The sequence below is a fragment of the Eretmochelys imbricata genome, chromosome 11 (assembly GCF_965152235.1).
Source record: "Eretmochelys imbricata isolate rEreImb1 chromosome 11, rEreImb1.hap1, whole genome shotgun sequence".
NCBI lineage: Eukaryota > Metazoa > Chordata > Testudines > Cheloniidae > Eretmochelys > Eretmochelys imbricata.
In genome coordinates this window covers 2,322,641-2,333,784 of record NC_135582.1, presented here as the reverse complement: position 1 = coordinate 2,333,784, position 11,144 = coordinate 2,322,641, and the positions used below count along the sequence as shown (strand labels likewise).

At 63.5% G+C, this 11,144-nt stretch overlaps 2 protein-coding genes across 6 annotated transcripts in view; one reads left to right on the top strand and one right to left on the bottom strand.

The window, feature by feature from the left end:
• ZNF142 (zinc finger protein 142) overlaps nt 1-1,550 on the bottom strand; it is a 29,039-nt gene extending 27,489 nt beyond the window's left edge. For all 3 annotated transcript variants that reach the window (XM_077829434.1, XM_077829432.1, XM_077829433.1), the window contains exon 1: nt 1,404-1,550. The gene's annotated coding sequence lies outside the window, so the exon portion shown is untranslated. The remainder of the gene's footprint in view (nt 1-1,403) is intronic.
• Nucleotides 1,551-1,555: 5 nt separating this feature from the next.
• On the top strand, nt 1,556-11,144 carry BCS1L (BCS1 ubiquinol-cytochrome c reductase complex chaperone). Of its 3 annotated transcripts, none has more exons than XM_077829436.1 (8): nt 1,556-1,659; nt 5,752-6,138; nt 6,724-6,863; nt 6,992-7,186; nt 8,063-8,126; nt 9,064-9,233; nt 9,788-9,905; nt 10,714-11,144. In XM_077829436.1, exons 2-8 carry the CDS (start codon nt 5,819-5,821, stop codon nt 10,964-10,966), a joined length of 1,260 nt encoding a protein of 419 aa, XP_077685562.1. In that variant the 5' UTR covers nt 1,556-1,659; nt 5,752-5,818; the 3' UTR covers nt 10,967-11,144. The 3 variants fall into 3 exon arrangements, with proteins under 3 accessions (XP_077685562.1, XP_077685563.1, XP_077685564.1); XM_077829437.1 differs by having other exon boundaries at nt 1,591-1,659; nt 5,755-6,138; XM_077829438.1 differs by lacking the exon at nt 1,556-1,659 and adding an exon at nt 3,537-4,455.

Genomic DNA, 11,144 nt, shown 5'->3' with positions numbered 1-11,144 from the left:
TATCTTCATGGCAAAGGGCACGTGGGGGATTTTGCAAGGCTGATTATACACCGGCACGTACATATGTGGAAAGCACCTCGAGAACCCAGAAGATGCCAGATACCAGGGAAAGGCAAGTCTTAGTAGCAGTTTCCAGGGTGCTCTGGGAGACAGAAATTCCCCGGTTTAAAGCACTTCATGAGTTTGAATTTCACACAACTGGGCTCTTGCCACAGATATTTGAGGGAATCGGCCCCACAGCACTACTCACCTGGGTCTTGGGCCCCATCTCCTATGCTCGCCCCTCCCCTGGCAGGGCTCCATTCCCCAGCCCATTTCGGAGCCCCATAAACCCACCTGCCTCTGCCCCCGCCTTGCGGGGGAAGGTGCTTAAACTCCTCCTGACCCTCCCTCTTGGGATCCCTCCCACTCACCTGCCACACTGTGAACATCCCCTTCCCCTTGCGACTGCGGGTGTGTAACTGAGGCTCCCTCTGGGCTGATCCTGGAACCCTCCCATCCACCGCACAGAGAACCCTCCCTCCCCTTCCCACACTCTAGGGAACCCCTCCCCTGGGGAACCCCCCCATCCTGCCTCCTCCCCTGGGGAGCCCCTCCTCCCGGGAACCCTCCTGTGCCCCCTCCTCCTCCGGGGAGCCCCTCCCCCCCCTCCCCCCAGGGAGCCTCCCATCCCCCCTCCTCCTCCGGGGAGCCCCTCCTCCCCCGGGGAAACCCCTCCTCCCCCCAGGAACCCTCCCTCCCCTTCCCACACTCTAGGGAACCCCTCCCCTGGGGAACCCCCCCATCCTGCCTCCTCCCCTGGGGAGCCCCTCCTCCCGGGAACCCTCCTGTGCCCCCTCCTCCTCCGGGAAGCCCCTCCTCCCCCTCCCCCAGGGGAGCCTCCCATCCCCCCCTCCTCCCCCGGGGAGCCCCTCCTCCCCCTCCCCCCAGGAACCCTCCCATCCCCCGCACAGAGAACACTCCTTCCCCTTCCCACACTCTAGGGAACCCCTCCCCTGGGGAACCCCCCCATCCTGCCTCCTCCCCTGGGGAGCCCCTCCTCCCCCTCCCCCAGGGGAGCCTCCCATCCCCCCTCCTCCCCCGGGGAGCCCCTCCTCCCCCGGGAAACCCCTCCTCCCCCCAGGAACCCTCCCATCCCCCGCACAGAGAATCCTCCCTCCCCTTCCCACACTCTGGGGAACCCCCCCGAACCCTCCCATCCCCCCTCCTCCCCCGGGAAACCCCGCCTCCCAGGAACCCTCCCATCCCCCCTCTGGGGAACCCCTCAATCCCCCCTCCCGTGGGATCCCCCTTTGTGGGGATCTCCTCCTCCCTCAGGAACCCTCCCACCCCCCCTCTGTGGTCCCCCTCCGGTCCCCTCCTCACTGGGGAGCCCCCGCTCGCGGGGCTGCGGCGCCCCTCACCTGAGGGGCTCGGCTCGCGCTGCCCCCGGAGCGGCCCATCTCTATGGTGCCTCCGGCCGGGAGCGGCCCCCTTTGTGCCGCGGCCCCGTCCGGCCGCTCTCTCCCGCGGCTCCGCACTCTATGGTGCCTGCGGCCGGGGAGGGGGAGCCGGGCCGGAGCAGGAACCATAGAGACGCGGGGTGGAGAGCGGGGTCCCTCGGCGGACCGGAACCGTAGAGTGAGGGAGGCAGGAGGGACAGAGCGGCGCTGCGTGGCGGTAAGGGCGGGGGAGAGGGGTCGGGAGATGGTCACGGCCCCGCCCGGGGCAGAGGGAGCTGCGGGGGGAAGGGAAAGGAATGGGGGCTGCTAGCGGGGCGGGGGAGCTGCTGGGGGCCGGCCCCGTGGCGGGGGGGGAAGAGAGGGGGGCTGCTGGGGGCCGGCCCCGTGGCGGGGGGGGGAGAGAGAGGGGGGCTGCTGGGGGCCGGCCCCGTCGCGGGGGGGGGGAGAGAGGGGGGGTGCTGGGGGCCGGCCCCGTGGCTGGGGGGAAGAGGGGGGGCTGCTGGGGGCCGGCACGTGGCTGGGGGGGAAGAGGGGGGGCTGCTGGGGGCCGGCCACGTGGCTGGGGGGGAAGAGGGGGGGCTGCTGGGGGCCGGCCACGTGGCTGGGGGGGAGAGAGGGGGGCTGCTGGGGGCCGGCCCCGTGGCTGGGGGGGGGAGAGAGGGGGGCTGCTGGGGGCCGGCCCCGTGGCTGGGGGGGGGAGAGAGGGGGGCTGCTGGGGGCCGGCCCCGTGGCTGGGGGGGGAGAGAGGGGGGCTGCTGGGGGCCGGCCCCGTGGCTGGGGGGGGGGAGAGAGGGGGGCCGCTGGGGGCCGGCCCCGTGGCTGGGGGGGGGAGAGAGGGGGGCTGCTGGGGGCCGCTGGGGGCCGGCCCCGTGGCTGGGGGGGGGAGAGAGGGGGGCTGCTGGGGGCCGGCCCCGTGGCGGGGGGGAAGAGAGGGGGGCTGCTGGGGGCCGGCCCCGTGGCTGGGGGGGGGAGAGAGGGGGGCTGCTGGGGGCCGGCCCCGTGGCTGGTGGGGGGAGAGAGGGGGGCTGCTGGGGGCCGGCCCCGTGGCTGGGGGGGGAGAGAGGGGGGGCTGCTGGGGGCCGGCCCCGTGACTGGGGGGGGGAGAGAGGGGGGGCTGCTGGGGGCCGGCCCCGTGGCTGGGGGGGGGGAGAGAGGGGGGCTGCTGGGGGCCGGCCCCGTGGCTGGGGGGGGGAGAGAGGGGGGCTGCTGGGGGCCGGCCCCGTGGCTGGGGGGGGGGAGAGAGGGGGGCTGCTGGGGGCCGGCCCCGTGGCTGGGGGGGGAGAGAGGGGGGCTGCTGGGGGCCGGCCCCGTGGCTGGGGGGGGGAGAGAGGGGGGCTGCTGGGGGCCGGCCCCGTGGCTGGGGGGGGGAGAGAGGGGGGCTGCTGGGGGCCGGCCCCGTGGCTGGGGGGGGGAGAGAGGGGGGCTGCTGGGGGCCGGCCCCGTGGCTGGGGGGGGGGAGAGAGGGGGGCTGCTGGGGGCCGGCCCCGTGGCTGGGGGGGGGAGAGAGGGGGGCTGCTGGGGGCCGGCCCCGTGGCTGGGGGGGGGAGAGAGGGGGGCTGCTGGGGGCCGGCCCCGTGGCTGGGGGGGGGGAGAGTGGGGGGCTGCTGGGGGCCGGCCCCGTGGCTGGGGGGGGGGGGAGAGTGGGGGGCTGCTGGGGGCCGGCCCCGTGGCTGGGGGGGGGGAGAGAGGGGGGGCTGCTGGGGGCCGGCCCCGTGGCGGGGGGGGGAAGAGAGGGGGGCTGCTGGGGGCCGGCCCCGTGGTGGGGGGGGAAGAGAGGGGGGCTGCTGGGGGGCTGGCCCCGTGGCGGGGGGGGGGAGAGAGAGGGGGGCTGCTGGGGGCCGGCCCCATGTGGTCACACCCATTATAGGGTGAGTGGGGGTCAGACTCTGTGGGCTGGGAGAACCGGTCTGGGGGATTCAGGCTGCCTTACAGTGGGTGGCGGGGGTCAGACCCCATTATAGTGGGGAGGGAGTCAGGGGAATTAGATCCTATTACAGTGGGGGGGGGGGAAGAGGGGGCAGACCCCATGAAAGGGGACCTCAGGGGGTTCAGGCTCCTTTACGGGGGACTCTATGAATGGGGGATGTGTGGAGGGATCAGGGTCTCTCTCCAGCTGGGTCAGGCTCCCTCAGCGTAAGGCAGCTGGCGCACCAAGCCACCCATCTCCTGACCAGCTGAGAGCTGCGGCAATGTGTTTGCTGGTTACAGGCTGGAATCAGGACTCCTGGGTTCTCTCCCCAGCTGTGTAGGGAGTCAGCCTGTTGAGCAGGGAGTGGGGGGTGGAGACCCACAACTCCTGGATTCTGTTCCTGACTCTGCCACGGTCTCCCACTCCCCTCTGAGCCGCAGCTTCCCCAGCTCTGCAGAAGGGGCGATCATGCTGCCCCCCCCTCTCGCAGGGCCGCGTGAGGCTTAAGTCACTGATGCATGTAAAGAGCATCAATATGAAAAGTGCTGGATATCGTCATTGGTGGGAAGGTACAGCCCAAGGAGAGAGCAGGTTCCTGTGATACAATCAGCTTATTTATACAGCAGCTTTTATACAATGTGTAAGGCAAATTACTCAACAGGCTCCATCAGTAACAGAGCAAGAGAACATCAAGGAGGTAGAGGTTGGGACAGGACTTCGGGGTTAAACCCAACTGCCACCCAAATTTTGCATCCTCGATGCCCCTGGTAGTAACGATCCCTGGCTTTTATCGAGCAGTTGCATCGGTGGATCTCACAGTGCCTTTGCAGACAAGGCCAGTATCATTACCCGTGTTTACAGATGGGGAGATGGAAGGGAAGGGACTGGCCCAAAATCAAGCCAAGAATAGAACCCCCTCCAGTCCTCTGTCCACTAGCCCATGCTGCCTTACCAGGGAAGCATTTCCACAGCTTGATACAGGACGGCTCTGTGGCTTTGGACCTTCCACTGCCATCACAGACGCAGGAGGCTGCTTCTGTCTCCGTCATGTCCAGGCCCCCAGCTGCACGGGACATGCCTTCGGGATGCAACTGGAGATGCATGGTGACTAGCTGCAGTAATAAATCCTCAGTAATTGCAACAGGCTTTTCCAACAGCTTAGGGCCCAAAGCCCCAGGTTTGACTTTTCACCTGAGATAGCCAAGATTGGTTTTACACTCTTGTACCCCCAGACTCCTCCTGGTGGTCTATTGTGGTGTTCCACCACTCTCCACCCTTCCCGAAGAACTCCTCGCCCCCGCTCCCGAGAGCCTTGTCCTGGCTGCATCCTCCCAGATGGTTGTAGCACTCTAGGGGCTGCTTCTCTTTCTGCAGCACAAAAAGTTACGGGGCCCCGACCCGTTGAGGACGATGGCCAGGAGTCAAGATGCTGCATTCCCTGCTGGCCGCTGCTCCATGTTAAAGGCTGCAATCTGCCCTGCGTCTGCATATCAAGGGTGGCGGCCTTCTTTAAGGGCCCAGTAATAGTTACTAAGCAGGCTACCTGAGCAGGGGAGCAGCTGATCCCCCTGTAAAGGGTAGTGGGAAGCTAGGGAGGGGAATGCTCCAGGAAAGAGGGACTGGAGAGTGCTGGATCCTACTCACCCTCAGCAGGAAACCCCGAGTTTTCAGAGAAAAGGCTCCAAGTGGGGAGGCCCCCACCAGGACTAGGAACGTGGACTTGAGCGGGGGCTGAGAACTCATTTTAACTTTTTTGTTACATTAAGTAATCCAGCCCGGGGAGTGGTGTTGCTGAACTTGCAGAAAGTTTGCTTTGGTAATGTAATGGAGAAAGACCTCACAGGTGGGGAAACTGAGGCAGGGCTGCTACAGTGTCACCTCAGGCCCCGAGGGGGCACTCAGGAGGAAGCCGGTCTGATGACAGTGGTTCTTGGGTTCCCATATGGTCATCAGTGCTGCTTCAGTTTGAGAGTTGTGTCCAAAGCAAGCCGGGATCCTCTCTGTCAGGGTGTGAGTCACTAGGGGGAAGAGGGATGAATTCTGGGTCTAATTGTGCTTGATGGGCTGAGGTATACGTTCAGGACTGTAACATCTCCCCGATGTCGAGGGTCTGTTGCTGCAGGCAGATGTTGCTGGACCTGTTACCCGTGGTTCAGGTTTTGAAGGGTTTTCTCTGCATCCATAAGGGCTAGAAATTAGCTTTGCATTTTAAGGAAAGCTCAGGTGGTGACGAATCTGAACGTACCATGCAGACGGGGCCCCGTAAAGATGTAATCTGGGCCAGATCCAGCCTGTGGGTCGTATGATTGACATCTCAGCCCTACATCTGTGTCACCGCCTTGTGCTGAGCTCTTGCATCGGCACCCCATGGCTCAGCCTTTTCCCTTTTTGTTTTATCAGCAGGTTTGTTTCTGGCTGGCAGACACGATGCCACTGAAAGCAGCCGCCTGACTCCCCCGGCCCCACCATGCCCTTTTCTGACTTTGTCTTAGCGCTGAAGGACAATCCCTACTTCGGGGCTGGCTTTGGCCTGGTAGGGGTGGGCACAGCTCTGGCTTTGGCCCGGAAGGGGGCCCAGTTTGGGGCAGTTGCTTTTCGCCGACACTACATGATCACCTTGGAGGTGCCCAGCAAGGACAAGAGCTACCAGTGGCTGCTGAGTTGGATCTCGCACTACGCCAAGCACACTCAGCACCTGAGCGTGGAGACCTCGTACCTGCAACACGAGAGCGGGCGCATCAGCACTAAGTTCGACTTTATCCCCAGCCCAGGGAACCACTTCATCTGGTAAGGGGGGCAGAGTGGGGGAGGAATGGGCCGGGAACTGCTCAGCTGCCTCCCGGAACCGAGGGCTCCATGTGAAGAGAAATTCTTGAAGAGCCTAGGGGCCTGATCCAAAGCCCATTGAAGTCAGCGAAAGGGTCCCGTTGATTTCAGTGGACTTTGGATCAGCGCACAGGACTGCTTAGTCTGGAAAGGAGACAAGTATGAGGAGATGTGGCTGCCGTAAAATAGCATGCTGAGCTCGTCTCTAGTACCTCTGTCAGTGGCTTCATTCGGTCCAGAGACTGGAGTCGAGAATGCCCCTCAAATGCTCTTGCTCACCCGTGCGAAATGGAAAGGCTACTCGGTGAAGTTCAAACGCCACGCATCCGAAACGGAAACGGATCTGTTTCCGTACGGGGTGTAGAACCGACCTGTGGAACTCACGCTGCAGGGTGGGATTGTAAAAGTGCAAAACAGTTAGCCCAGGGGACACTTAAAATGCTGTGTCAGCGCAGCTGGGCCGCTGTAGTGCTTAAGCGAAGATGCTCCTAAGCCGCATCTCGCCTCATCCCCTGGCTCAGCTTCTCTCTCTCCTCCTGCTCCCAGGTATCGGAGGAAGTGGATCCGCATCGAGCGGAACCGAGAGAAGCAAATGATCGACCTGCACACGGGAACCCCCTGGGAGTCAGTGACGTTCACAGCCCTGGGCACCAACCGGGAGATCTTCTTCAACATCCTCCAGGAAGGTATGGCTGTTTGGCAGGACCCTGCCGCAACAGATTTGAAACCTGGCAGATATAAAAGCCAGGCCGTTGCCTGGTGCCTTCTGGGAGACTCCCTTTCACTGCCAGCCCCTCTTTTTGTCTCTCTCTAGCCAGGGAATTGGCTCTGAGGCAGCAGGAAGGGAAGACAGTCATGTATACGGCCATGGGTGCCGAATGGCGGCCGTTTGGGTTCCCGCGCCGCCGTCGGCCACTTGCCTCTGTGGTGCTGGAGAAGGGGATCTCGGAGAAGATCGTGCAGGACGTAAAGGAGTTCATCGATAACCCCAAGTGGTACACTGAGAGAGGCAAGGCTCCCTCCCGGGCTGATGGCTCTGTCCTTCCTCTGGGGTCAGAGGGAGGGGCAAATAATGTAACCTAGAGCCAGGATGACGCAGGCAGGTGCTGTGCAGATATCCCTACCTCCCCACATACCTCACCAGCCTGCCACACCTCTCCCAGTGCACCTGGGTCCAAACCTGCAGCCCCTTAGCTAGTCCAGGCCAGCCTAGCCCCACCGATCCGCCTTAGTCCTGACTCATCCCCCATTATTCCACCCCTGAACCCTGGGTTTCTGTGTACGAAAAAGGTGTCCTGTACAATCCTTGCAGCTGCCTGTGGGGCACCAGGGTCCTGCTGCAGCGTCCACAACCTGAAAGGGGGGAGTTTCTGCACCTGATCGGCAGCACCTCTTTCCTGCGCTCAGCGGGCCCGATTCACCGTCGCGGGTGGAAACTGGAGCGTTGCCTTGGTGATACAGGCCCAGTGTGTTAGGCAGCCCTGCTGTGGGACTTCAGAGCCCTAGGGGCCTCTTGCTGCATGGAAGGCCGTGTTCTGTGCCTGGTGTCTGCCTCTTCTGTCTCTCCCTGGCACTGTAGGAAGCAAGCAGGTTACCCCTCCGCCCTTTAGCTTCCCCACTGTCGGTCCAGCTTGATTCAGCTCCAGTGCCCGGCTGAACCAGAGCCAAGCAGCGCTGCAGTGGGAAAGCAGGCTGGCCACGAACGACATGTTAGAGCGACGCCAGCAAGAGTCCAGCTCGGGGCCCAGTGCAGCTTTCGGTGACACTGGGACTCGGGGCCGTGGGCCGCAGGTGTGATCGTTAGTTAGGTTCTGTCCTTTAGGGCTCTGTGGCAGGCTGGGCGCGGGGCACGCTGCCAGCTTCTGATGGGTCCCTCTCTTCCTAGGAATCCCGTACAGGAGGGGATATTTGCTTTACGGGCCCCCGGGCTGTGGGAAAAGCAGCTTCATGTGAGTACTGTGTGCTAGGTAATGCCAGCTTTCCCCGTCTCCTGGAGTTCTAGGTCCCCTTCGGCCAGATGGAGGGAGGGCCGGTGTGTGCTTCTGTAGGACGAAGGAGACTGGCTCTTTGTGGAGGAGGAGGGGAGGGTTAGCAAGGCAGAAATGTGCTGCAGAGAAGAAAGCCAAAGAACCATGTCCAGAGATGCCGCTTAGCTTGCTGGAGGCCCGAAGCAGGACTATTGGTGCGGCTCACCCGCCCCTGAAATCCTAATTGCGTTATTTCCACACGCCAAAACCCTCCTGGCCCCCCACGCGCTAATACACAGGTCAGACAGGCCACTCCCATAAGATGAGCGGCGCTTTGGGGGTAACACTAAATCGGGCCCCCTTGACCAGCTCGTCATTCAGGATCCCCCCTTCGGCCTGACACCTCTGTCTGGAGGCGCCCGCCTGGCACCTTGTGTCGTCCCGTCCACCTGTGCAGGGCGGGCAACCCACTCCCAGAGCCAAGCACCAGCACTTGCCCCCCGCTCGTGCTTGCTGTGCCCGCGGATGAGCGGTGGCACGAGGGGCCAGGCGGGGGAGAGTCAGGCTCCAGATGTTTCTGCCAAAGGGGAAACTTAGGGCCCCCCCTCACCGAGTACCTCGCAGTCCTTTCTGCATTTATCCTCCCAGCCCCCGGGGGGCAGGGCAGGGCTTGCATGTGGGAGGCAGGGGTGCAGAGAGACGGTGACTTGCCGGAGGTCATATGGGAGAGCCGCGTCCCAGTTGGGAATGGAACCTGGGTCTCGAATCCCAGGCCAGCACCCAACTCCTGGCCCATCCTTGCCCTCTGGGAGGTCTGATATAGGTGCCCCCTGCCCTACAGGACTGGGGAGGGAGTGGTTTCCCCTGGGGGCTCCCTCGCGGCTTGGTGCTTTACTCCTGCAATGTGTTCCCCCCCCAGCACGGCCCTGGCCGGCGAGCTGGAGTACGGCATCTGCTTGCTGAGCCTGAGCGACCACAGCCTCTCCGACGACCGCCTCAACCACCTCCTCAGCGTGGCACCGCAACAGAGCATCATCCTCCTGGAGGATGTGGACGCGGCCTTCGTCAGCCGGGACCTCGCTGCGGAGAGTTAGTGCCGGCCCTTCCCCATCCCGGGGGCCTGCACCCACCCCCGGGGAAATCGGCGCAGGCCTCGCCCTTGTCTTCAGCACCTGGGCACCCTGTGGAGACGCCTCTCCTCTCCCCTTGAGGTCCCAGCCCGGCTCGCTGCCAATGAGCGGGGCTGGAGGAGCGCCTTCTGCTGGGCCGGGGGAGTCCCTGATCCCCAGGGAGGAGGCAGCTGCATATTCCCCTTTGCTCTTCAGCCCCCTGGGGTCCCCCCGCTGGCTCCCCTGCCCTGTGCGTGGCATGGGGTGGGCAACCTGCCGCTGGCTGCGCTGCGGGCAGGGAGTGTCCCTGGAAACATGCCCGTAGCGGGCTCGTGTGGGTTTATAGTGCGGCGGCACAGAGTGGCCAGGTTACTTGGCCTGGGACCAGCCGTCTTGGCCTGTTGTGTTGACTGATGGCAGATGGGGCGGCTCCCTGACGGCTGGTAAGCTGCCAATGCTGCTGTCTGCTGGGCAGAGTTTGGGTGCCCCAGACCTACCCTGGGTCTGAGACGTCTGTGCTCCCTTTCCCTCCAGACCCAACTGCCTACCAGGGCATGGGACGGCTGACCTTCAGCGGCCTCCTCAACGCGCTGGACGGCGTCGCCTCCACGGAGGCCCGGATCGTCTTCATGACCACCAACCACGCTGACAGGTCAGAGCCCCCTTCTGTGTGGGAGGGGCCCCCCTTGCTTGGGTGCTGGGGATGAAATGGGACCAACCGGCTCCCAGCTAAGTTCCTCACTGCTCAGGGCAGGACCATTCCCTGAAGTGTGCGTTTCAGGGGTTGGTCTTGTCTAGTTTGATCAGCCAAACAACCGGGCTCCCCTCCCCACCTACCCCTTTTCCTAACGCTGCCATTCCACAGTCTCTGTGACCTTCCTCCTGTGTCTCTCCTCGCCCCCCGGAGACCCTTCCTCCTGCTCCTCCGTGTTTCCACTGCAGCTCCTTTCACAACGGAACGCCCGTCACAGGTGTGTGGGTGGGCGTGTCCGAGTGGACTACCTGCCCAGGAGATTGGCTGCCCCAGGAGAAGCCTGATCTTTTCAGGATGCTGAGGGTTTGCTGGTCTCTTTTGTCTGGTTCTTCCCTAGGTTTCTCTCAGTTGCTTTACAGAGACCCCACCAAGCTAGAAGCCCCCAGCAGGATCTCGCCCGTACTTTCTGTGTCACAACAGTGCATGGGGCATGAGGTCTCTCTCCCAGCCTGTGGTACTTAAGTGGGGTGTTCCCATTGGAGGAAACACAAAGACGTGTCCGTGGTTTACGGCACATCCCCCTTGCTCTTGTGGAAGGTATTGAGGATAAGGGGGCCCACCTGTCTCCCCCTGCCCCTCCCTCGGGATACCATTGAAGGGCAGGTCAGAGAGCAGTGACTGGTCCCTCGCACCCAGGAGAGCTGACTCCTCTGACTGTGCAGGCCCTGGGAACTGAGCACCTCTACGTGTCCCTCTGCCCCCGCAGGTTGGACCCAGCACTGGTTCGCCCTGGCCGGGTGGATCTGAAGCAGTATGTGGGACCCTGCTCCCGCTGGCAGATTTCCCGCATGTTCCAGCGCTTCTACCCAGACCAGCCCGTGGCTGCCGGCGAAAAGTTTGCAGAGCAGGCTCTGCACGTCTCCGAGCAGATCAGCGCCGCACAGGTGCAGGGCCACTTCATGCTGTATAAAGCAGACCCAGTGGGGGCCATTGAAAACGTGCAGTCGATTTCACTGTGACTGAGGGCGGGTGCCCTCAAAGGGGAGGGGCTTGCAGCTCCATCACTGGGAGTGACTCATGGAGGACGTGATAACCGTGAGGATGCTGCTTTGTGACAGTCCCATGGAGCCGATCGCTCTTTGTTTTGCTACCTCAACAAGGCCTTGGGTTTCTATTAAAATATAAAAAGAACTAGGA

What these genes read in the sequence shown, in the direction of transcription:
- BCS1L (XM_077829436.1), top strand. Translation starts at nt 5,819, where the DNA reads ATGCCCTTTTCTGACTTTGTCTTAGCGCTGAAGGACAATCCCTACTTC. An exon ending in TGTGGGAAAAGCAGCTTCAT is followed by an intron (nt 8,127 to 9,063) that starts GTGAGTACTGTG and finishes TTCCCCCCCCAG; the next exon opens with CACGGCCCTGGCCGGCGAGC. An exon ending in CCGGGACCTCGCTGCGGAGA is followed by an intron (nt 9,234 to 9,787) that starts GTTAGTGCCGGC and finishes CTTTCCCTCCAG; the next exon opens with ACCCAACTGCCTACCAGGGC.